The sequence below is a fragment of the Ciconia boyciana genome, chromosome 10 (assembly GCF_034638445.1).
Source record: "Ciconia boyciana chromosome 10, ASM3463844v1, whole genome shotgun sequence".
In the NCBI taxonomy this organism is placed as follows: domain Eukaryota; kingdom Metazoa; phylum Chordata; class Aves; order Ciconiiformes; family Ciconiidae; genus Ciconia; species Ciconia boyciana.
The window spans coordinates 32,723,464-32,749,677 of NC_132943.1; the positions used below are offsets into that span (position 1 = coordinate 32,723,464).

Sequence of the window (26,214 nt, forward strand, 5' to 3'; positions counted from 1 at the left end):
CGGCAACCTTCCGGGTGCTATGCCTGTGCGGGGGCTCGCCGGTGCCACGATACCCGCGGGGAGGGGAGAAGAGACGGGCCGCCTGGGACTCGCCGACACACAGGCAGCTGGGCGGGCTGGTGGGAAGCGGCCGGGGCTCGGGAGGCCGTACCGGCCCGAAGGCCAGCGGCGGCAGGCAGCTCCCCCGCCCTCGGGGGGGGGGGGGCTGGCAGCTCCCCAGGGCCCTGAGGCGGGGCGGGCGGTGAGTGACGGCGCCAGCAGGTGCCGGGGAAGGGGCGGGGGAAGAGGCACCTCCGGTGGCCGCTCGCCGCAGGGATCCCGTAAGGGGAGGCGAGCCCCTTGGCGTGCCGCGGAGAGGACGCAAATTTGCGAAGGGATCCATTTTCCCGGGGGAAGGCGGGCTGAGAGGTGCCGGGGAGCGCGGCGCCTCCTCGGAGCTCACCGCCGCTGCCGGGGAGCGGGACCCAGCCAGCGGAGGCGCCTACCTTCTGGGCGTGGGTGCTGGGGCGAGGAAGGGCGGCTCTGTCCCTCCCCGACTTTCGCCCCTCAGTGCCGCGCCTGCCGGCAGCGCTGGCTGCCGGGCTGCGTCTTCCCCCGCCCGTTGCAGGCGTCTCCCTGCTGGCGCTCGTCGGCCGGGCACGAGGCGGAGCCGAGGAGCGCGACGCGTGCCGGCAACGTGCCGGGGCTGAGGCGGCGGACAGATGGAGCCCGACGGCGCGGTGAGGAGCCCGGCTGGGTGACGAGGCTGCCTCCCGGGGGGCCGGGGAGCCGCTCCGGCGAGAGGGCAGGGAGCGGCGGCGGGCGGTCGAAGCGCAGCCTTCCCGCCAAAGCGCCCCTGGCTGGCCGCGGCGGTTGCGGCCCTGTCCCCACCCCCGCGGGATGCCGCCATTTCCTCTGTGGTGCGGCGCTCTGGGGTGGCTTAAGGTTCTGGTAAACCGCTCCCCTTGCCTCGGGTCTACAGCGGTACACGATACCTGGAAAAGGTGGCTGGCTAATTTCTGATACTACAGGATACGGACTGTAAAAAGGGGGTGCTTTAGGGAGTAAGGTGGGATTAATCGCCAGGCCTTTGTAGTGTTTGGTTTTCTGACTGTGGATGTGTTCAACATAAAAATGGAAATTTATCAATTCTGGTAAAGAGCAGTTGTCAAACACACTAAATAACCCATAAAAATACTAATGAATATACATATCCGTACTGTTTGGAAAAAAAATGATAAAAAGTGAGTTTAAACACCTGTAGAAACACAAATGATTAGGCAAGTGACATGCTGTTAGCACATAGATATTTTTCTTTTAACTCTGTTTTCTTACTGCTACACTGGGGTTAAAGAGAGGAAACGATGTTTGAGATACTTAGCAGAATACAGATTTTAATGTTTTAAAGTTCATTGGGGTTTACTGTATTGGGCGTTCACAAGTGACGTGTTTAATTCCTCATTTCTTCCATGTGGGGTTTGGATTTTTTGTGGGTTTTTTTGTTTGGTTGGTTTTGGGTTTTTTTAATAAGACTTATGACTCTTAAAACTTGTGTGGAGAAAATGAAATTCCAGGTCTTTGAGGTAAGGAATACATTTTGGCTGTGGTGTCAACTCTTAATTGTTACTTTATAGTTAAGTTTGGATATTTTAGTGCTGTGCACAGTTGCCAGTTGATTATACAAGTCGAATATTGTATTTGGTGTGAGAGATGAAGGAAGTAACCTGTTTCATCGTCCTTCAAAAGTTGTTGGCAGAAAACGTTCCTCTTCCTAAAGCCTTTGGGGCTGTAGCAATTATGATTGTTCTTTGCCTGTAAGTGTGTGGTTGTTTTGTTTTGTTCCCCCACCCCACCCCACCCCACCCCCAGTTAGGCACTACTGTAGTATAGTATTCCCACGAGCAGGAATGCATACTTTCTCCTGAATAGATCGGGTTAAAGACTTGGGTTTTTCCTCTGCCACAAATGTGTATGTTTTAGTAAATTTGGAAAGGTTTTTTTGTCTTCCCTAAAACTAAAAAGGTGTGGACTAAGCTGGATTTATTGTCTTTAAGGTATCCAAAACAATGGCATTAACCCATTACTCAGAATTAATAGGACTAATTCTCAGGTAGCTAAGGAAATATCAAATTATCCTAGAAGGGCTTGTGGGGCACAGAAAAGACAACTTGTTTCCTAACATTCTTTTCATTATTGATCTCCATTTCTCACTGCACTTTAACTCTCAGCCTTAATTTTTTGTGTGTTCTCACAAAGATAAGTGATTGTTTTTATCCAGGAGTGCTTAAAGACAGAGATGAGAAAATGCTGTTCTTTGAATTGAGAGAGGCAAAATCAGGAAGTAAAACAGTGTAAATGAAAGGGGGATTCTGTGAAAACTGTTTAAGAGCACTTCATTTTCTGCTATAATTTTTGAGAGGCTAAAAGATACTGATACCACAAGAAGTGAAAGAACTTTACTAGATGCAGTAGCTTTCTGTTTGTAAAATATGCTTGCCTGTGTTTTGTTGGTCCTCACTACAAATTTTAAGGGTTGCACAATGATAAGAAAAAATACATTTCTCTTGAAATCCTTTTGAAGGAAAGGTTGGAGGCTGATACCCCTAGATTCCTACTTCTAATTTTCACTACTCTGCTTACTGTTAGTCTTGTTATCTGCAGCCTGCGGCAGCTGTTTGTCTTTCACTCTGGGCTCCTTCCTTAGTGGTACTGTCGGGGCACTATAGCTCGGGATTGGTTTTAGTAAACTTTAGTTGGGGAGGGGGGGAAACACAGCAAAAATGGTCTCGAAGCCTCTACTGCAATTCCTGTTAGAGAAGTTAGTGACAGTACTACGTGGCTGCTTTACAGCTATCATCTCACAGTTAGAGTTGACTACATAAGGCAGTATTAGTCTGTTCTGAAAAGGGTTTCCAATGAAATGCAAGTCTGTATTGTTTCACAAGTCACAGGTGTAAGCATGGTGGAAGTTAAAACATCAGGCAGACTTCACTAAATGATGGTTTCTGTGAAGTTCCCACCGTACTGCATTCCTTTCCTTTGTTGGGGCAAGAGCAATCTGGTGGTTCTTTTGCATAGAGAATTTCTGTCAGGATTACTTTGCGCTGTGTTTGTAGGCCAAGAGAGTGTTGAATTAAAAGACTAGTCTTCAAGTGCTGTTCTCATCAGTAGTAATGAACTTGTTGATTTTTTTATGTGGTGGAATTATGGGTGCTGGGCACTTGGAAAATCAAGCAGAAGCTGTTGCATAGAGCAGAGTTTTGTAGATGTGTGTGAGAGTGTAGGTTGAGTTGAACAGGTCCTTTCTACATAGGCTTAAACTGAGGGGCTTCTAATAGGTATAAATTAACGTCTGAAATAGAATTCATAACTTGGGATTCATACACCAGGGTGCTGTGCAAATGGAAAAACTAACATTGGGGATTAGGTCCTAAATGTCTGATTCAGAAAGGTAATAAAATAAAACTTCAGACCATAGTGTATTCACTAAGTTACTGAATTGCTTAAAACTAAGCTTCTGTTTAAATACTTTGAGCTGCAATCTGAATAAAAACACATGGTTAATGTTCACTTGTTCAGCATTTGCTGTGCCTCCCAAAAAATTCTGTATGTATTTTCTGTTAAGAATTTTGTTATTTAATAGCTTATAACATGCAAGATATTGAAAATATTTGAAAATACTTTCTTTCAATCAGCAGACCACAAATCAGACGCAAACAGAATCTTTATCTTCATCTCCCAACACTGTGTCACCGGTGCCATTAAATAATCTGACCAGTGCTCCAAGGTTTGGAACAGTTACTCCAAATCGCATCTTTGTAGGAGGAATTGATTTTAAGGTATTTTTTTCTGAATTTTACTACTAAATGGTAATTTATAACCCTATAAAAAATGAGTAAGAAAAAATGTGAGACATAACCATATGTGTGTTTGTTTAGGTGGTAAGTGCCCTACACTATAATGTTCAAATCAACAGTAAAGAATAAAGCTTTAAGCCTTGATTTACATAACTGTACTACAAAGTTGACTCTTTGTACACCTAGCTGCTAGAAGCTTTTGACATACTGGTTCTTCAGAGTTTTCTCTTTTCAAAGAAGGTGGCTTTTGTAATCAGCAGAGCTTATGGTAGAAACATATGTAGAAGTTTTTTTAATATGTATAACAGTGTAATTTAATAAACCATAAACACAATGTTATAGATTGCAAACAGAGCAAATGTCAGTAGCTTCAGTTCCTCTAGTGCTTTTCTTCCAATTCGTACAAAGAAGGAGCTGCAGTGCATGTATTCCTCACTTACCATAGTAATTTTATTAAAAGCAAGTGTTTGTTTCAAAACAAATATTAAAGCTTCTCTGGGCAATTTGCAGTACTGATCTTAATTCTTAGAATGCTTGTGCCTTTGCATATGCCCTAAAAACCTCAAATAGCAGTGAATATTGAACCATTCTTAGATTGTTCAGTCACTTTGAACATCTGTAACAAGATACACACCAGACCTTTACACCAGCTACTCTCATTTTTCTTTCTTACTGCTTTAGATAGTAAGTTAAGTCATTGACTTGTGAAACGTTGATCTGCTTAGCAGTTTCTTTGATCCCACCAACAGTATTTTCTCTGCCTTAATCCTCCTAGGCTGAGGGCCTTTTGAGCACTGACTCAGATGAAGAGGAGGAAGAATGTCAGTTCACTCAGGCTATTTTGCATAATAAATACGAGAAATTCCAGGATTTTCTGGCTCATTTGGCTGAGATAATTCAAATGGAGGCGTTCATAATTCAAGAGATGTTGCGTGAGGTCTTCAGTATATTTGGGCTTTAGCAAAGAGACACAGTAGCTTTTTGTATTAATAGTAAGCAAATTACTAGACCTGTAAAAAGACCTGTCTCACGCTGTTCTTTCTTCACTGCAATTTGAAAGGTTAAAACGCTTCTCTGCATAACATATCAACATTCTTGTTAATTGTCATATTCTTTGTTCATTTTGAAGGGTCTCATGACTTTTTGGTTCAGTTGCTGATAGGTCAAAATCTATTATGAATCTAATTTCAACAACAGAGGAATTAAGTCTATTTGTATCTATAAGCATAAAGAAGGTGGATTTTGTTGGGAAAGGAAATAGAAGGGATGAAACCATTTACTGTGACTCTTGATATCAAGTAGAGCCTTAGATTTCTGTTCAAATCATAGGATATATATGTCAGTCTTGGATTGTTTTTTATCGGGAATCTTACGGCAAAAAGCATTGTTTTTTTGCTGTTTTTTCCCTCAAAAGGTCTTATGCAAGTCAGCTGGGGAGGAGGGGGGTAAAAAAGCTATTTATTTATTTTTGTGAAAAAGGGAGACAGTCGACAAAAAATTAATTTGCTTTCCAGCAAGCTCTTTTATCATTTTGCTAGGCACTTCCATTTGGTCTGTCACCATAGCAGTGATTCCTATTTGTAAGAGGAAACATCTGGCCTATTAAATTTAGAGATACAGTTCAGTAAGAGAAGTTAGTTGGGTACATTTTCCTATTGGTCTGAAGAGCTCTCTCTTCACTGGTCTATGCCATGTATCTTTGAGATAGGTGAAAGCTTAATGTTAGCCTTTCTTAAGAATCTGACAAGTGCCTTTGTCCTGTCATGAGCAGGAAAAGGCAGGTCCTGAATGTGTTTCTGGCAAGCTTCTAGATACCATGTTTGTCCAGATACTTTCAAATTTCACTGTGAATCTTAGAATAGTGTTTCCTTCTTATTCCCCTTTAATACACTGCTCTGCAGGTAAACCTTTGGCTTTCCAAGTTTATAGTCTTGTGTAGCCATGCTTCATGTCCTTGAGGTATTGAATGACACTTTCAGGACTGATCAATCTTAAGGGCTCTTTGGTTGTTTCTTGGCATATTTTAGCCTTCAACTATTTTGTTACAGGTTCTTTTTCTCAGCTTTGTGAAACAGCTGAACTGCATGTAACACATGGAGCTTAAAAGAAACAGTCTTCCAGAAACGGGAAATTTTATCTATAGGCCTTTAATTTCTAAGCAGATACATTTTGGTGTTCATTGGAGAAAATTTTAAGGGAAAGGAAAATCTCCACTATGAGCCTTTTATACTTTTTACGTGCTTTTCGTTACTCAAGAATGTGAGAACAATTTAGCATATGCTGTAGAATTGTTTTATATAAGCTGTCAGTTGTTTGGCTGAATCAGTTTTCCTCTGTACAAAGGCTTCCACACTTCTGATTAGGTGCAAAGTGTGATCATCTATTCAAGAGAGTGGTTCTGAACTCCAGTCAGAAATTTTTTAACCTTTCCATGATGGGTAGTTTCTCAAGAACCAATGCAGTTAGTTTCCAAGGAGAGGACACAATTACCGAGCTTTAATAAAACATTGAAGTATTTCATGCCTGTTCAGTGCACTTGTATCTGTTGTTACTCCTCACACTTTCAGAGCGACTGAGTCCTTTCTGATATTTTAATGCCTGAATACTTGGATTAGTGAGGGAAATAAAGCAGTCTTCTACTGTCATTGCTCTCTGCTGGACTTTGAGGTTGTAGCAAGAAAGCTGCATTATTTCTTTTTGTAAAATGTCTTGAGGGTAGAATTATTCAAAAAGAGCATTAACTTCATATTCTTTGCAGTTACGAAAGTTGTTTAAATTAGTTTTTGTTGCTTTTAAGTTCTTTTTGCTTCTCACACTTACATGAGGCAGATAAGCCTTTGATGTGCAGGAGAGGATTTACTGAATTGTATACATACAGTTAAAAAAGATAAGTCATTCACTTAGAGGTAAAATAGTACTTCTGATACATGTCCTTAAAATAACAAAAAGTATAGATGAATATAGAAATTGCTTGAAGCATATAGAGATCCATGCATATAAGCATACTTCTTCCAGCATTAGGCATGGTATTACCTATGGACCATGTAGAACAAAACTTTAAAATCTGATGTTTAGGGGACCATATTTGATATATGTTTACATCGTAAAAGAAAACTGATTCATAGAACATAAACAAGTGTTCACATAGCTTAGGTGTGCCTTTACATTAGGAACTTGTCTTCCTCCATGCACGCTCAGAGGGGAAGTTTCCTCCAAGTGGATTTAGACCATTTTCCAGTCAAAGGACCTTTTCTTACTTAATTTATAATGGGGAGTTCCTGTGGTGTGCTGATACATATTTACAGAGTCTTACATTAAATATACTCTAGAAAGAGGGATCATGGTATATTAGATGGATTTGACCATTAAGTCACTGTGGTTTAGTGGGGATTTTTTTCATATGTGACCTATGCGTATCCTTTATGGAAGCCTACATACTCTGCTGTTTTGAAGTTTGAAAACAGTGCAATGGTGTTTCATATTGTAAACAGCACTCTAGTACGTAGTTTACAGAAACTAAAATTCGGATCTAGTAAACCTGCTTCAGTGGTTTTGTCTGTAAAGGGACAGTTGTGTAAATCCACTAAAAGAGGAATTTTAATATCTTGGTGGCTTTCTAGCATTATTGTTGAATATGAAAATGCAGTGATTAAACAGGGATGCTGTTCTCTTGCTGTGAGGCTCACACATGCTCATTATTCTCTCTTCCTATCCAGGGTTATAATTAGTTTGTATCAAACTTTGGATAAAGTATATCCATTAAAAGTCTTATGCTAAATATTCATTGAATAATTATGCAAACCAACTTTTCTTCTTTTTCCCCCCCTCTTGATTTACTGTACTAGACTAATGAAAATGATCTGAGGAAGTTTTTTGCTCAGTATGGCAGTGTGAAAGAAGTGAAGATAGTAAATGACAGAGCTGGAGTATCAAAGGGGTTGGTATAGTAGAATAAGCATGTTGTGGGAATTGAAAATACAACAGAAAGCTGACTGACTATAGTAAATTTGATTATTATTTTCATAGCTTGGAATATTATTAATTTTATGTCATTGATGTTCCCAGTTATTCCACATATGCAAAAATCTGCTCTTGCCCTTTAACATCTACAGATAAATGTCTTTGTAATTTGCATAACTGTAAAACTCTGTAGTCATGTTATAATATGATGAAGCTGTGTGCAACTAGGAAAAAGTCAATAGTCCTTTCAGGTTTTTTTATGACAATAATAATTTAAGTAGATAATCCTAAAAAGGTAATTTAGTTATTAAACATTTATTTCTACTACTGAAAGCCAGTGTGGAAAGGAACGGAAGAATGGAGGAAGAGGTGAGATACACCTGATTGTGCTGGAGTGCATAGCAATAACTGAGATTTTGTGTGAGGATTTTTGGAACAAGAACATAGGGGAAAAATCTGACAATGAATCATGATTGCAGAAAAGGGAACTAAGACTGGAGGTCAACAATAAGAGAAATGCCAAAGAGCAAATCTGGAGAAAGATTAAGACTAGGTAGTAAAGTTATTGCTGGAACCCAAAGGATAGTGAAGGAAATAAGGTAGGGAACTGTACTGCCACAGAAGGGTGGAAAGAGGGCTGAAGCAAAACAGAATGTGCATAAGAATTTGCACCTTTAAAGTTCACTTTGGCCTGAAGTTCTCTTCTGAGCAGTAAGCCTGTGGTGTCTGAATCTCATAATTCTAATGCTGTCAGCACTCAACGTGTATCAGCTAATTACACACTGAGCTGCAGGTCGTAGCATAGACTATACACCTGCATGGTCATGTTGGACTTGGTCCTGGTCCCAGACCTGTCACCAAGCCTCTTACCCTTTTACTAAATTCCAAGAAATATCTGAGACTTGCAGTACATGTGTCCATATAGTACAATAACTCAAGAATATCCAATTATTATGCAGTTGTGATTGCCAGCATATGTCTCAGTATGTTGGAAAATAATTACTTTCAATGGTGTTGGTATTTCTATTGAAATCCAAGCACAGGCTTCATTGCTTCTCATTGACAAGTTATTTAAGAAAGTTACAAGTTTGTGTGAGTGATTATGTCTATTAGTTTATTGTCCAGATAGCACATAGAATGAAAAGTCTGTGTAGGTAAGGTCCCAAGCTAGGAAAATAGCTTCTGTGTTCTTTGAACTTGGAAATGTTTCCAAATTTGTTTAGAGAAGGCAATACAGGAAAAGCCCACAGATTTAAAAGTATAGCTGGTCAGAAACTTACGGGACCTCTGTCCTCAAATAAGCATGGAAATACTCACAAAGAATGATATGTTGTATTGCAAAACTTGATCTGTTGGCTGGAATGACAGAGGCCTTCTTGGTATCTTCTGAAATCTGACTGTGAGAAATGAGCCATGAACCTAAGAAACTATGCATACAAAACTAATAAAAGATTTCAAAAAATATCTATCTATATTCAGAAAGTTGAGTTAATTTTGGGGGGAAAATAATCCATTTTTTTGTATGTATGTGTTGTGGTACAGACTTTAATTATAAGATCATATACTTACTTTTGCACAGGCAGTGCTACATTCAGTGGCCTAGACTTCTCTGAGAATGAATTGAGGAGTTTTGGTACAGCAGGAGTTCTGTGTAGAAAGCCCGTTGATTTGTTGCAGCAGTTAGAAGATATATGGTGAAAGAGACATACTGTATCATGAAGTACGAGAAACTTCATCCTTGATCACCACAGAACTGTTTAATACTAGTCATGTCAAGAATGACGAGTAATTCGCAGAGAAACACTATCTCTGCATTGCTGCTTTTTCTGAGAACTCCGTTTGATACACTGGATAGTGCTTGTGGAAGTGTAGAGCATTCGCAGTTGTTGCTGAAGTAGGTGGGAGCTGTGCTATGAAGTACAATATTTAAAAAAAAAAAAAATAACATCCCAAGTGTCTCATCTTGGGCACCCATAATGAGTGAGAGCTTCAGATCAAAATCTCTTTGTTTAATAGAAATGAAGGAACTGAAGACATACACTGGGTAACAAGGACAATACAGAGAGTTTTGCATAGATTTCTATGAGGGCTACTCATTCACTCCATAGAAACAGTAATATATGATGACATACTTAATATTTTAGTAAGGAGACTATAACATAACAAGGATGTTAAATTAAGATTACAGTTGTTACTGCAATATTTATTTCTATGATTGATTTTTTTTTTCCCCATTAGTTTACCTTTGAATGTCATTTTTACTATATATGAAGTAATAATGTGCAATGTATGTAAATATGAACTTCAGAGACTTAGCTTCTGTAATTTTTATTTAGGTATGGTTTCATTACTTTTGAAACCCAAGAAGATGCACAGAAGATTTTACAAGAGGTAAGTGATAGTCCCCATTATGATTATCTCTTAAATGAAATACTTCATTTTGTATTAGACACTAAGTAGCCCTGGTTGTCTGGTCCTCTTCTGTTTGCCAAGTTGCATTTGAAGATCTGTTAAGTTTGGTCTGCGTAGTTAAGAACATGGCTTAGATCTAAGATAAGATTTATACTGATACCTTCTGGAACTAGCGAAGGGAGTTGCCAGTTCATAGTAGAGCTCTTGACTTTGACATACAGTCTTTACTTTCTTAGTCTATATGTGGTCTACAGTATATATAGAGCTATAAAGACTCTAGCCTTCACAATTGCTTTCATTTGCTTTACTAGAAAATCTATTGCTGTAAAGATTTTGTAGGGAGTTGGGAAAGATAACTGCTGTCTTTTATTCTGACATGTTTGATTGTCAGAGCTGACATAATTCTGTTAATGAATAATTAGATTCACTTGAAATCTTAAACAATGAGGCTTATTTTATGTCATGTAACTGTTGCTTCTCCTCTTAGCTACATTGCTGTCTTGACACTCCTTGTAGAACCTCCTTTGAGACATGGTTAGATCTTCAGCTGTATGTTAGTTCTTACGTTTGTTTTGGTTTTACATGTGTGCTTCATGTTCTGGTTGGAATGTACTGGAGAGATCTGTCGGTCAGGATCTATTCATACACGTGAAGGTATCCAGGTGTGAGAGAAAAACAACCAAAAATCCCCCAGAAAATAGTATCCAAGGCTTGCAAATCGCCTTCTCCCAAATATAAAGCTGGTTAAAATGTTGAAATACTGAGCCTTTGTTGGAATTTCATGTATTAAAATTCAAAATAAGAGCTGGGACACTTTCAAAGAAACTTTCAGAGTGTTCTCAAAAAATACGGTTATGTGGATCCAAAAGAGTATGCAGACAGGAACTTCGAGTCAGCTGCTTTTCTTCCCCTGTTTTTTTATTGTTTTATTTCTGTGAACTAGAAGAATGCCAGTGGTACTGAGTACCATTGAGAAAATGGCTTAGGATTTTTGCCTCTGTTGTAAATGAAAGGCTGCTCCATGTGAAGCCTTACTGGTGTCTCATTCAATGATACTAATACTTCTTTGTATTCTCCCTTTGTATGTCTTCTCCCTTTATATGATATTCTGATCATCCTTTGCACTGATTTCTTTTTTCCCCATCATACTTTTCTATCATCAGTAATGTCTCCAGAAATTTCTTTTTCTATGTTGCAGTCTTCGAAAGCATTACATTGCGTTAGTATCAAGAACAGACCTTGAGGAGTTTCACCAGGATCCTCTTTCTGGTCATATGCTATTACTACTAATGCTACCTCTTCCCATCTTTCTGAAGTAATTTTTTATTCACCACCACAGTTTTTCCTATTATTCTTCACTTTCTGTAGCATCGCGTGTAATTTTTCATGCAGTGCTGTATTAAATGCTTTGAAGAAGTCCATACAGATTAGATACTTCTCTTAACTGTGAAAGCTCTGTATAAAAAAGTCTAAATTCTGATGGATCACACAAATGAAATTGGGAGAATCATCTTCCTATTTTCTGTGTTGGAATGCTGTTTGACTGAAATGTGCATCTGTTTTCTAGGAGTTGGTCTGTGTTTAATAGGCTAGGTAGGTATGTTTGCCATAATTAATACTTGTTTGTGAAGTCCCAGATGCAACGAAATAGTTTAGCCTCTTCCTAACTTTAAATCTGATGGGTGGGACTTTGCATTATGTACAGGTGTTCAAGTATTTTGCTAAATTGGGCTCAAATGAAGAAAAAAATGTATTGGTTGCCTAACTATTGTCCTTCTGTTGAATGTGATTTAGAACTGTATTTCTTTATATGTTCCTCTTTAAGAAGTAATTATCTCCTTACTGGAGAAGTTACAGCTCTGAAAACTGAAGACTTCATGGTGTAATGTGGTAGCATTCATGGCGCATTCTCCCTTACGTAACTGTTCAGGGAAGCAGGCCTTCAGAACCCTTTCAGCTTTTGCAAAGCAGCATTAAATAGATGCTGACAACTAAAAAAAAAAATGGTTGATTTACCCTATGCCTTTCCATTATATTAACAAGTAGGGAGTTCAGTGTCAACTTAAAAACAAAGGCAAGGTTTTAATTTACCTGATGGACCTGATGTTCACTTTCTGTTGTAAGCGAAACAGTTGGAAGAGAATGTAGCTTTACTTGTCTGTATGTAGCACTTTTTTTTTTTTAATTAAAAAATTCTTCTGCAATAGTTTAGCCTTAGTAGGATATCTGTTTTGTGTGCTTTTATGTTTTGTTGCCTGGATGTAAGGAAGTTTTAGGGCAGTCCTGAGTGAATATGGGGGTTTTTTACATTCAACCCTTATAATCTGGCCATTTTCATAGACTTACTTGTTCCTGTCATCTTTTGTAAAATAATGTCATGATAATGAAAAAAATAAATCTAATCTTTATACTTGAAATTGTCAGTTTGTGTACAAATATGCTTTTATAAAAGCAGTAAATATATGAGGAAGGTAAAACTAAAAAAATTTGCTGACAATTATAGGTATCAGTTGTTAGTCAAGAGGCTCCATGAGGAGTAAGTAATACTTCAAATTACTAATGCTTAATTTTGTCTATGTGAAGTCTATGGTTAGATTGAAAAGGAATTTGTATAGCTTTTGGTTTTTCTGAGATGCACTGTAAACAAAAAGCAGGGGAGGGTGAAACCTGTGAAGTGCCTTGTCTACTTCTCATTTTTGTTTCTTGGATTCCTAGATATGAGTAGAAAATACACATACTGATTGTCTTTTTTTCTTTAATTCTAGGCTAAAAAACTTAATTATAAGGATAAGAAATTGAATATTGGTCCAGCAATAAGAAAACAGCAAATACGGAGTCCTCGTATGTATTTTTATTTACATTTGTGTTTTATGTAAGTGTCTACACTATGAATGTAAGTTTTTAACCAAGATGTGCCTGTCATGCACTGTATTAATGCTGTGCGTGGAATATGCTCAGAATGGTTTGCATGGAAGTAAATGCATGCCAGTGGAAATGTCCAAATAAACAGATTGACGATCTCTGGTTCTTTTCTCCCTTAATATGTTGTTTATTTTCTTTCTTGGAAAAGATTATCTAGGAACAAACTGAATGGAAAGTCTTCTCAGTTGGAAATTTAGTTGCCAAGCAGAACCTCAAGTCTAAACACTTAGACTGTCCTCACAGATTCTACAGGATAAAGCAGGCTATGCTGGTTGATTGGGTTGTTACAGATTTATTTATTTGTATTAGCAAAATCCATCAGGACTGTTGCATCTTGCCTTCTTTGGTCGAAACCATAAGGAATGGGTGGTTGCAGTCACCATTCACTACTTAAGAGTTCTTTGCTGTAAGATAACGGAATGGATGCTGTATGTTCCTTCTCTGGCAAAGAACTATTTAGACTGAACACCTACGTAAAGGGAGTATTGGTAAGTTTGGGGTTTTTGTCAGATGACTTCTTTATCTTGAGCAAGTATGCTGTTATGATGTTCTTTTGGAGGAGACAGAAGACAGCTTTTCTTCTAGAGAAGACGCCTTCCCCTTCTGCCAGGGGCTGTTTTATTTCTATAATACGCTACTGAAAATGTAGGATATAAATCGCCAACTTTTAAGACAAGATCTGTCAGGTTTTGGCATAGCAGGGCATGCTGTTTTGTTATTCCTCAGTAAGGGCTACCTGTCAGGTGTAAAATACATTCCCTTTATAAGTGCCGGAGGGAATGAAGTGTACTTCTGTAACTTTCCTTCAGTGTTTGTCCTATACTACCTTTTGGAAGAAGAAAAATAAACTTTTGCTCATCTTCTGTCTGAGGACAATACAGAGAATTTTAGTTTAATTCTAAAGCTTTCTTTAGTTGTCACATTATCTATTAGAAGTAGCTCATATGTACACTACCACTGTTGGTGCAGACAGGAAACTTCCCTCTCTCTTCCTCCCCTCATGCATAGGTATGCCCTTCTCCCTTGTGAGTATGTAGTATTCCATTTCCAGGGGAAAATAGTATTCCCCTGGAATAGTATTCCAATACTATTCCTGAATAGTATTCCATTTCCAGTTCGTTCCAACTCTATAGTTTCTTTGCTTTAGAAATTAATCAGCGTGATCTTTGCTCAGTCATCATCAAGGAGTTATATGCTTTTTTTTTTGCTGTGCTTTATTTCCCTTTCCACCTGTGACTTGGACTTTCTCAGTTGCACTGCCTGACTTGTGGTGCATGCTTCCTCTGACTCTTGTGCTGAATGTGTGTACTGATAGAAGAGGGGCATATTTCTTCAGTTTTGAGAACTGGGAGAACAGAGGGGAAAAAAGAACCTCAAAAACATATTTTGAAGAAAGCTGCTGTGTCCTTTTGAGATCTCTGTTTGTGGCCTTGTTTGACTCTGCCACTTCTTCCTCAGGCCTAGGATAGATCTGTGACACAAGATCATATTGACACCTGGGGACATATCCTAGGATCTGATTTTGATGTGTCTACTCTCATGCTCAGCCTGCCAACCTTAGTCACTAGGATACTTTGTCCTACTGCAGCTCATCTTGAGGTTCATGAAGCCAAAAAACTTAGACTTGCAGTATCACTGTAAGGCTGTGGTTCTATTATATTTAGTAGAATTGAAGAGATAGCCCATTTATCGCTGTCCTCTCCAGCCCACCTATAATCTAGTACCTGTCTTCCCTAATATTAAGCAAAACAGTTTTTAGCTCTTCTGTCATCATAGGACCTTTTTTGCTAAGCACTTTGAACATACTGAGTGGGAGGACCACTCAGTTTGCTTTTCCCCAGCACCAAATATTGTGAAAATGGGCATTCTAAAAGCTGAAAAGTAGAAACCAAACATGAACAACTGGAAGAAGAATGATGAATTGTGGGCTGGAAGAATTTCAGATAGCTATACCTCCCCAAGTTGCTTGTTTTGTTTTTTTTTCCTGTCACAGTGAGTTTGCCAGATTTGATGGAGAATATTTCCTTTTCCTTTGTAAGAGACTTATCCAACAGTAGCAGAAAGTTCTGTGCAATTTACTTGGTAGTTAACGAAGTGGACAGGTTGTTGGCCATGGGATCCTGTTGGTCTCCTCATTTGAGATATCAGTAACTACTATTCTAGATTGCTTACTGGAGGTAAAGTAGCCTCTAATTTTTCTAAGGTCTGTTTAACACTATCCTAACGACTATCTTAGCCTGACCTGTCTGTGGATTGTATTTCAGCTTTATTGTATCTGAGCGTCTTCAGGCTTTTCTAGGAATTAGTCAAACTCTTTACCATCAATAAAGGCCTTTGAATCATTGTGGGACCCTTCTTGGTCCTCCACTTAGCATTCTAGTAATCTCTTTAGTGTTATGTCTGTCCATAAAATGGCACTTCCTCATGGCACTTAACCTTTGCAAGGGAGATGAAAAACTAAAACTTGCTCAGTGATCTTCATATTGTGTTCTTCCTGAGTTTTTTCCATGCTATGTTACTACTTAATGTGATTCCAAGATTTCGATTTCAGTTACAGAATTAATATTCCTTTTTTTTACAGAAGTCTCTATATTTGAAACTGAAACTTGTCTTCAAGTTTGACATAAAGTTTTAGAGAAACACGAAGTCCTGTCCCATGCCCCCCAAAATGCAGACAGAAAGAGAGCCTAGGTGTTCTTAAAGGCAGTGTTAGAAAAAGTTAAACAATCTCTGCATAGGGATAGGTATCCCTTTATTTGAATAGTGCTTGCTTTCAGTACCTGTTAGAGGGCTATGTAGATGGAATTCTGCTCTGGGGTCACACCATGCTCATTTATAACCTCCATCGTAGCGGCAGCATTGCTGAGAAGTGTCCCTGTTGCTGACATCTGGACAGTTTTTACTTTTGCCAGGCAATGTGCCATCACAGAAAGACAGTCTGTGTGTGTTGAGAAACCAGGCTGCACCTTGTAATGAAATAATTCTGTTGTTTATAGTGCTTGGATCCTGTTTCAGCTAAATATGACTATGTGGAGGTTACCAAAGAAAATCTCCTACAATGTGAAGTTACCTTTGCATATTTGAAGATTAAAAAATACATTATTTTTATTTGGTAATTGGAGTTATCTGTGTCTATTAATTTATATACATGTCATCTTCTGCACACCTTCCCATCTACCTCTGGAGATATCCTGTGGACCATCTGCTTTCATGGTTTTGTGTTTGAGAGGGAATTGAGATGGCACTAGGCACAGTGCCCCATGTTCTCTCCTTTGAGTGTTTTGCTTCTCTGAAGATCAGAAATGATCTTTTCTTCTTTTTTATATGACCTGCACGTCTAAAAAAAAAAATTTACTGGTAAGTAAACTTTTAAAATATTAATTCCAGGTTCTACTGTAATACCAGAAGCTGGTACAATGTACTTAACTACTTCAAGTGGATATCCTTACATTTACCATAATGGAGTGGCTTATTTTCATACATCTGAAGTTGCTTCTGTTCCACAGCCATGGCCAGTAAGTAATTTAGTTTTGTATATGTGCTTTTCTGTGGACCAGGCTGAGTGCAGTGTTTTCAAGTCCCTCCTGCTTCCAGTTTCTTCAGCTGTGCCTCATGTTCGATGTTTAAATGGCTTCCTTTATATTAGTCCGTTTGTTTTGGTGGTTTTTAAATATTACTTAAGTTTCTTGTTCTTCTGCAGGGAACTTTGCTTTGATGTGACCTACTGGACAGGGTAGTTCAGAATCAGTGTGGGCCCTACCCCAGGAGAAGTTGTTTTTTACTAAGGAGTTGTTGGTGCTTATGAGCCTTGATTGGCTCCATTTGTTACTCCTCCATGAGTGATGTGTTCTTGGCTGCAAAATATTACGCTGAGGATGAAAAGAGAACATAATACTAGATAAACAAAGGAAAAGTGAAATTGGGTAACTTTATGGTCCTTCACATACTCTTTCACAAATACTGCTTGTTTTAGGAGAAAGATAATTCAGTAGATCAATTGTTTGGCTTTAGTAGGCTTGGGGAACTTGGACAGAATTTATTGGGAAGTACAGGAAGGAGTTGTCAATCACTTCAGTTTGTGGTTTTGGTTCTTGGTTGGGTTTTGGTTTTGTTGTTTTTTTTTTAACAAGAGGGAAGGATTGCAAGACTGATGGGATCTGCATAAGGCACAGGACCTGCATAGAGGATGCATCCTTACTAATTTCTGTAAAAGCAGCATTCACAGAGGCTGTACGTGCCATCTCTATAAATGAATGGAAAATCCCTTCACGTACTGGGGGAAAAACTCAATAGAAGAATTATTAATAAATAAAACCAAACTTTCCCAAAACAGACATGAGATCAGTAATAGGTTCTTTTATGTTGTTTATTTTGGCACTGTAGAATCTTTTTCTCAGTATTTAACCTCTGTTCTAATCACTTCTCTTAACTTCAATGATGTTTGCTGTCCTAACAGAGGCACGATGTAGTGCCTTCTCAACTTTGGAGGATAAGCATAAACACCTGTTCATGTATTTTAGAAAGCCTTTTTGAAGTTCATGCTCTATAGTTCTCTAGAACTTGCTCAAATCCTACCTGTTGGAAAAAATACTTTTTGTGTTTTAGTACTGAACTTCGGTTCTGGTGCCCTGCCTCATATCCACTGTGTTTCAGCGAAAAAGCACTTAATATTTCCAATTAGAAATAGTGCTTTTGGTTTCAGTTATTTACATATTCTGAATTTTCATCATTAGGAAAGTACCTATATAAAGAAGTTAAGGAAAAAACCTGAAAATTTGATGTTACAGAAAACATTAATCAAATTAAAGATATTAATACTTTTTGGTGTGTATTGTGCATGTATAACAGTGCAGATTGGGTCTTTTTGTTTCCATTTTGCATTCTACATTTTCATATAGTGTAGAATTAATTAAAGTAGTTGTGGAGCAGTTCCTTCCTAAATATTTGCAGGAATGAAGGAATTTAATGACATGGGAATTGCACACACTAGCTTTAACTAGTCAGAACTAGAGGTTCACAGTCCTATGTTGTCCTCTAACATGGCCATATATTTCTGCCCCCCTTTCTTTCACTGGTGTTTCTCTGACGCTAAACTGGGCCCCCAAGAAACCCAGGCAGGTTTCTGGCTGGTTTAGCTCCCTGAACTGCCTCACTGCCAAATGAGATGGATGCTGGGGCTGGTGTGAGGGAAGGGAACGGAAAAGGGAAGATTGAGTTGAGGCTGTGGAGAGGATAGGAATACATCCATGACAACTTAGGTTGCCTTAAGTGTTTATAAAAATGTACCTATGGTCAGGATTGTGGATCGCCGTAACATCTCTAGATAGTGATGGCCTAGTGCTTTCTGAAAAGAACTAAATATTCCAAAGATTTTTGTTTCATCTCTAATGTAGGCCCTTAGAAACAGTGGTTTTGAAGAATCTGAGTGTAAATTAAAACTTGGTAAATCCATTTTCAAAAAGGGAGGGGAGGTGGTTCAACATTATAGTACTTCAGAACTGTTCTTAATAGGAGTGACAATTTATGAAATTGCTGCATTAAGACTTGTAACTTTTTTTCTTTTTAAGTCACGCTCTGTTTCCAGTTCACCTATGATGGTAGCTCAACCGGTTTATCAGTCTCCTACATACCATTATCAGGTATCTGTTTGAAAATGGGTTTCAGACCATCAGTATTCCTTCCAGCCATGCAGTCTTATGTGCAGCACTCTCTCAGGTCTGTTTATTCATAGGAAATAAAAAGACTGTTCAAAATAGTCATATAAAACAGATTTTCACTTCATCGAAGGCTTTCTTTTCACTAGAATACAATTTATTCTGCCTATGTAACTACATGGAAATGCAATGAATTAAAATTTTATTTGGTGTTGCTAGACAATTGGCTGAGTACCATCCTTAACTTTTATCATCTAAGCCAAACTCCTGCTCAAAGCAGGGCTGGATCAGGTTTCTCAGAACTTGTCCAGCTGAATTTTAAATATCTTCCACAACCTTTCTGGGCAGCCTCTTCCAATATTTGACCCTTCTCATGGTAAAAGACTTTTTTCCTTGTAACTAGGTAGTTTTCAATGTTCCAGCCTGTGTCCATTGACTGTTGTGCTCTGAACACCTCTGATGAGAATCTGGCTCGGTCATATTTATGCTCCACCCCCACACCCCCCCCTTAGGTAGTTGTAGTCAGCAATAATTATCCCCTCCCACCTTTATCCTTCTCAAGGCTGAATAAACCCAATTCTCTCAGCATCCTGATGTGTCTGTTCTCCAGTCCCCTAACCATCATGGTGGCCCACTAGTGGATTTGTGCAGTATGTCTGTGTTTTTAATGTGTATTGGAAAGTTAACTGCATTTTGTATCTTCTGTTTTCCTAATTAGGCATGCTCCTTAGATGCTTCATTATTTTAGAAGCTTATGAAATGCCCAAGTCAGAGGCTGAGTGAAAGTAGACAAAACTATGTTCCTGAATTATTTGGGGGCTTATGAAAAATCATATTTCTTCTTTTTAATTAAGAACGTTATAGATTTGAGATAGTTTTGATTCTAGTATGTCGGGAATTCTAGTATGTGTATGCATATGTTCTTAATCACGTAAGTAATACCTTTTTTTTTGTTTGAATTTAGGCGCCAACACAGTGTCTTCCAAGTCAGTGGCAGTGGTCTGTTCCACAGGTAAATACTGTTCATAGTTGCAGCATTTTACCATTAGTTTGCATCTAGGTAAAGGTATGGTGCACTTACCTAACAGTGAAATTTCCCACTATTCACAGCACTTGAAATAAATATTAATTGCTATATTTTAGCAATGCATCTGCAACACTTTCTGATACAATAGAAGGCATAAAATAGCGGGTTTTGAAACATCAAATACAACTCTGATGGAAAGAAAGCATCTTCCTCTCCCCTCTCCCTCTGGCAAAAAGTTTGTATTAAATTATCTAGTAAGTTCTCAGAAGCAGGTAAAAACTGCCGTATTTTGCCTGAAAGGAGAAATTAGTATTAACTAGCTCATTAACTGGTACTAACTGTCATGTTTCATTGGAGTATTGCTAGCAGAGGCATGTAGACACAGAAGTATGGTGAAATTAGACCCAGACCCTTGAAATAGGAGGAAAAACTTGAAATTGCTAACTTGGTAATTCTGGAGGGAGACTTTATTGGTTTTGTGATCTCTGTAGCAGATGTGCTTATTATGGAAATCTTGCCACTCAAGGAACTTGAACAGTTTGAAGCTCAGGGGACCAAGTCCCTGAAGCTTGAACATTACAGTGTGTCCTCATTACTTTAGTAGCAGCCAGCCTTGTCCAGTTATGGTTAGTTTTGCTCTATTAATAGATGTCAGTCTGCTGCTTTGAAATCTGGGTGCTGAATTACAGAAATATTGTCCGTTTTATTTTAAAACTAAAATTTTCAGGTTTTTTAACGTAACATTTTTGCAAGAGAAAATTAAAGGTATTATGTTTCTGTGATCTTGAGAGTAAGTGTCAATTTTTTAAAGTTTAAGATTTCTCTAACAATGCTCTCCAAAATGTAAGTAAAATCTGAAAACTGTGAAAGTGATTAAAGGACATCTTTGTTTTATTCTACCTGACCTTTCTACCCACTTCCCCCTCCCTTAGTTTCTTTAGGTTATCAAAGATGAATTTGACACTTTCTTTTAAAGTTTTACCTTCGTTTGTATGTAGCAAAGAAGACTGTAAAATACACTTTGGTATTTATAGTGCATAAATCATACAATTTATGCAAACAATGTGTTTTCTTTCAGTCTCCTGCCTCTTCACCTTCATTCTTGTATCTGCAACCATCTGAAGTCATTTATCAGCCAATAGGGATTACCCAGGAAAGTGGATGTATACCTCCTCCTCTCCTAGTGGAAGCTGCAGTTCCTGAGGTACTCTTATAAAAATTTTTACTTACAATTGAACCATTTATCTGCAATTGAAAAACATAATATTTTAGTTTAAGCACAGGCAGTTCAGAGCACTTATGTCAACTGTTCCGTGTACTTACCCCCACACCCATGCTGCTGCTGTTAAATCATTTCAGTTGTCCGCAGGTTAGAGTATCTCTTCCAGTTTTCTAGGAGGATGCTTTGATTCTGAAATATTTGAGGGTCACAAGTGTATGACTGACAGCAGTATGAAGACTAGTCAATTTGTTTTGTTTGAAAACAACACTTAAATAAAATGGGAGTCAGACTCTTCAGAATGCTGGAGTAGTCTACCCAAGCCATAACAATTTCCTGAAGTAATTCTTCTGTGTGAGTAGAAGCTCATTTCTAAATATTCTGAAGATCAGAATGAATTAAGAGTAGTTGAACGACTAAGTAATTTCTTCTTTGTTTATGATTTTTTTTGCTTCTATAACAATAGCATTTCTAATGTTTCTTAAGAGATTCTTAATGTACAATAAGGCCATTTCTTTATAAATGGATATTAAAAATGACAGTAAATAATTGGCTACGGAAAAACTTACTATGAAATTGAAAATGTATTATGATTAATTGGTACTTTTCCTCTTTGATGATTCATTCCTAATTAACAGGGATGCCAAAATAAATGGTAAATTAGGACAGTAATCAAGTATTTTTACAAAAGTTGAAGAGTATTTTATTGCTACAAGAGGAGTTCCAAAACTGGTATTTCAAACATCTTAGGTATGTCAGGATTTCCCACTTAAGTAATTTACTTTACCTACAAAGGTCTTGAATAATACAAGACTTTGGTTGTTGGGGTTTTCCTTCTTTTTTTCAAGTGCATAAATCTCAGTATTTATTTATCGTATAATCATAAATCTTATTATCAATGTTGTTTTTACGTTTTGTATTTAATAAATCAGATATCAGCTTATACAGATAAATTTGAAATCTGTGAGCATTAAGGAAAAATGCAAAATTAGTTAAGGAATATTTGGATGTAACATGCTCTCAGTTCACAGGTACATAATTTGTTGATGTTAAAGGAAGCGGTATGTGGAAATTCGGAAGATGGTGTAAAATTCAAAGAAAAGCCTGTGTATTATTTGTATGTAAATATCTTGTAAGTGCGATAATGCTGGGAATTACGTTTCAATATTGTAATCTACACCTTTAAACACTTGTGGTTTAACCCCAGCCAGCAACTAAGCCCACACAGCCTCTCGCTCACTCCCCCCAGTGGGATGGGGGAGAGAATCAGAAGAGTAAAAGTGAGAAAACGCGTGGGTTGAAATAAAGACAGTTTAATAGGGAAAGCAAAAGCTGCGCAGGCAAGCAAGGCAAAGCAAGGAATTCATTCACTCCTTCCCGTGGGCAGGCAGGTGTTCAGCCATCTCCAGGAAGGCAGGGCTCCATCATGTGTAATGGTTACTTGGGAAGACAAACGCCATCACTCCGAACATCCCCCCCTTCCTTCTTCTTCCCCCAGCTTTACGTACTGAGCATGACATCATATGGTATGGAATAGCCCTTTGGTCAGTTGGGGTCAGCTATCTTGGCTCTGTCCCCTCCCAGCTTCTTGTGTACCTGGCAGAGCATGGGAAGCTGAAAAGTCCTTGACTAGTGCAGCAACAACTAAAACATCCCTGTGTTATCAACACTGTTTTCAGCACAAATCCAACACATAGCCCCATACTAGCTACTATAAAGAAAATTAACTCTATCCCAGCCAAAACCAACACATTCTCGACCCCTTATTCCATGCCATTTATGTCATGCTCAGTCTCACACTATCCAATACATTCTCATTACCCACCATCACCCTTCCCGTCATTCCCTTAGTCTATGGACCACCCCTGTAAAATGTTCATAAATGTCCACAAAATGTCCAGTGAGTTCATTTAGTCCGTGACTTTGGGCTCCATCTCTTATGGTAGTCACTCAGAACAGGAGAGGTGGTGTGTTTCTTGGAGTTACTGGGCACCAAAGCCAGCTCAGGTAGGGTCACTCCTGCACTTGTAAGGCTTGTCCTCCATTGGTTCAGGTGGTTCTGGCTATACTAATTCCTGTAATATGCAACTCAGATCATGAGTTACAACAATTTAAAGGTATATCCATTACAATCTCCACCTCTGGTCCCTTTGTGCCAGGATATAGTGTTTAACATTGCAATGAACTCCTCCCCTTGCTCCTAGCCTGGCTAGTAACAAGGGGTTCCTGCTATAGTAATTCCCATAACAACATGCAACTCAAATCCCAGGTTACAACAATTTAAAGGTATTTCCATTACAGTCTCCACCCCTGGTCCCTTTGGACCAGACCATCAGGTTTAACATTGCAATGAACTCCTCCCCTTGCCCTGCTCCAGCTTGGACTTATCCGCAGACTGTAGTCCCTTCAGAAGTAAACTTGCTCCAGCATGGCCTCATGCACAGCCACTGATGCTTCAAGGTGTACCTGCTGCAGCATGGACTTCATCCACAGCCACAGATGCTTCGAGGTACACCTTATCCAGCATGGACTTATCCTTGGGCCACAATCCCTTCAGATGTTGAGGTATACCTGCTGTGGCACAGACATAACCATGGCCACAGACGTTTCAAGATATACCTGCTCTGGCATGGGCTTATCCATGGGCACAGATGCTTCGGGGTGTCCTGCTCCCATGTGGATTCATCCACAGGTCACAGTCTCTTCGACTCGAGTTCACACTGGAGTTCCAGCCTGTCCAGTACAGCAGCACAGAAACAGCAGCGATGCCCTGGCCACTTGCAGTCCAGGCACATCGCCATTGCTGTTATTGAAATGTTCCCACGCACAACAGAGTAAGATGATCTGCAGTACAGCAGCATGGCAAGCAGCAAAAGCAAAAAAGCAGCCACTAATGAGCACTAGACTCTAATATACAGTAAGGCAAGCAAGCCCTATGGCAAGCACAGAAGCCTGCCCATTAATAGCTAAACAGCAATAACAGCTATAAATTTGATCTAGCACATTCCAATCAAATGTGTCATTATCTCGAACCGTTTGAGCCCCATGTTGGGCACCAAAAAGGACTGTTGTGGTTTAACCCCAGCCGGCAACTAAGCCCTACACAGCCGCTCGCTCACTCCCCCCGCAGTGGGATGAGTGAGAGAATCAGAAGAGTAAAAGGGAGAAAACTCGTGGGTTGAGATAAAGACCATTTAATAGGGAAAGCAAAAGCCGCGCAGGCAAGCAAAGCAAAGCAAGGAATTCATTCACTCCTTCCCATGGGCAGGCAGGTGTTCAGCCATCTCCAGGAAAGCAGGGCTCCATCATGTGTAATGGTTACTTGGGATGACAAATGCCGTCACTCCGAACATCCCCCCCTTCCTTCTTCTTCCCCCAGGTTTATATACTGAGCATGACATCATATGGTATGGAATAGCCCTTTGGTCAGTTGGGGTCAGCTATCTTGGCTCTGTCCCCTCCCAGCTTCTTGTGTACCTGGCAGAGCATGGGAAGCTGAAAAGTCCTTGACTAGTGCAGCAACAACTAAAACATCCCTGTGTTATCAACACTGTTTCCAGCACAAATCCAACACATAGCCCCATACTAGCTACTATGAAGAAAATGAACTATCCCAGCCAAAACCAGCACAACACTGTTCCAATTAGAGCCGAGTGAAATGGATTTGTAGTAGAGAAGCGTGCTGCTTATGTCAGGGAAAGTGCTTTTTGACACTGATCTAGATAAACTAAATTTACCAAACTTTGGTACAGTGGGGAAAACATAGATTTAAATATTGAAATTTTTGTTTTTAAAAAGTCAGTAGTTTAGATTAAACATAGCCCACAGTTTGAAGTTTTAAGGAATCTTCATGTGATTCCTTAAATTCATGTGAAAGGTTTGCAAAAAGATAAAATTGTGAAACAAGCTTTTGGGCTAATTTTTTGTATTTATTTTTTTATACTAGCTGTATTCTGATCATGGAGTTCAAGCACCACATCATCAGCCTTATGCCCAGAGTGCCATAGCCATGCCTGCACCTGTGAGTATTCAAACTAAGATAGTTAAAGTAAGCACTGTAGTCTTACTGTCCCGTTTCTTGAAGGGGGACAGTAAGAGAAGAGGGGCAGGGATTAAAAAGTCTTTTATTAATGAATTAATAAATAAGGAAAACAGAAATGTTGCAGAGAAACTGAGATTATTTTCTTCACTTGAGGCTTTGTTACAGAGGACCTAAGTATTACTTGCTTTGGAACTATTTGGGGAAACTAAAAAAAAATAAACGACTTGTTATTTTACAACTTGAGATACAAAGAAAACTGCAAATGAAAAACGTTTTTTGAGAGAAAACAGTGAACCTTATTCAGTTCTTTGAAATGATGGTTACAAATCCTTGTCTCTCTGTCTCTGGATCTTGAGAAGTTGAATTTATTACTTGCAACCTTAGATAACCGTATCATGTTGTGGCGAGGTGGGGTTTTGGAACATGGAGTATGAAAAACTGTCCCAGTTGGCCACCTGTGGGTGTTTTTCTGCGCAGCTCTGATTTTGAATGGCCATTCGAAAATGTGATTCTTCCATGTCAACCTGGCACAAGTTGTTCAGGTTTTTTGGTTCCCAGTTTAAGGTCCTTTTGCCTAAATTAATAAGGTTGTTAACACAACATATTAAATAATGTCTAAACTAGATTTAGCCTAGATTTGCCTGATAACAAAGGACTAAAGGTATCAGTAGTTTTACCTGATACTACAGCACTTACTGTTCTGTGAAAGATGCTTACTCAACTACAAATGATAGACTAAATATGAATGAATCAACGGCATGTTACAGGCTTTTATATGTATTTTTTTCATTTATTTTACATTTCTTTTAAGAGAAGAATCTTTTTTCCAGGCTATTGTGTAACCATATCTACTAAATATTTCCAGTAGAGGGGGCTGTAACATTAAGTGTTATCTTGGAATAAAATGCAAATACTCCAATTAAAAAAGTAGAAGCTGAATATGAATTTGAGAATAGTAATCCTGAGTGATTTGTATTTTTAAGAAATACTTAAAAGGGAGTTGGTGTAGCACAGTGATCACAATATCCAGTTTATATTCAATTTTCTTACAGTGTATGAAAACACTTTTAAAAAATGGTAATAGTAGTCTCAGAATCAAAAACAAGTGCATACTTACAGTATCAAATAGAGAAACAAGCTTT

The 26,214-nt window shown here is 38.8% G+C and overlaps 1 protein-coding gene across 2 annotated transcripts in view; it reads left to right on the forward strand.

Moving 5' to 3' along the window:
- The first annotated feature begins 701 nt into the window (after positions 1-701).
- The window catches only part of BOLL (boule homolog, RNA binding protein), a 31,247-nt gene continuing 5,734 nt past the window's right edge, over positions 702-26,214 (forward strand). Inside the window, exons 1-10 of one of the 2 annotated variants that reach the window (XM_072874442.1) lie at positions 702-719; positions 3,678-3,818; positions 7,682-7,773; positions 10,133-10,187; positions 12,974-13,049; positions 16,518-16,645; positions 18,698-18,769; positions 19,749-19,796; positions 20,890-21,015; positions 24,977-25,078. In XM_072874442.1, coding sequence (XP_072730543.1) covers positions 702-719; positions 3,678-3,818; positions 7,682-7,773; positions 10,133-10,187; positions 12,974-13,049; positions 16,518-16,645; positions 18,698-18,769; positions 19,749-19,796; positions 20,890-21,015; positions 24,977-25,078 — 858 coding nt within the window. Of the gene's footprint in view, positions 720-3,677; positions 3,819-7,681; positions 7,774-10,132; positions 10,188-12,973; positions 13,050-16,517; positions 16,646-18,697; positions 18,770-19,748; positions 19,797-20,889; positions 21,016-24,976; positions 25,079-26,214 lie in introns of those variants that run through there. The other variant, XM_072874443.1, reaches the window with a different exon arrangement.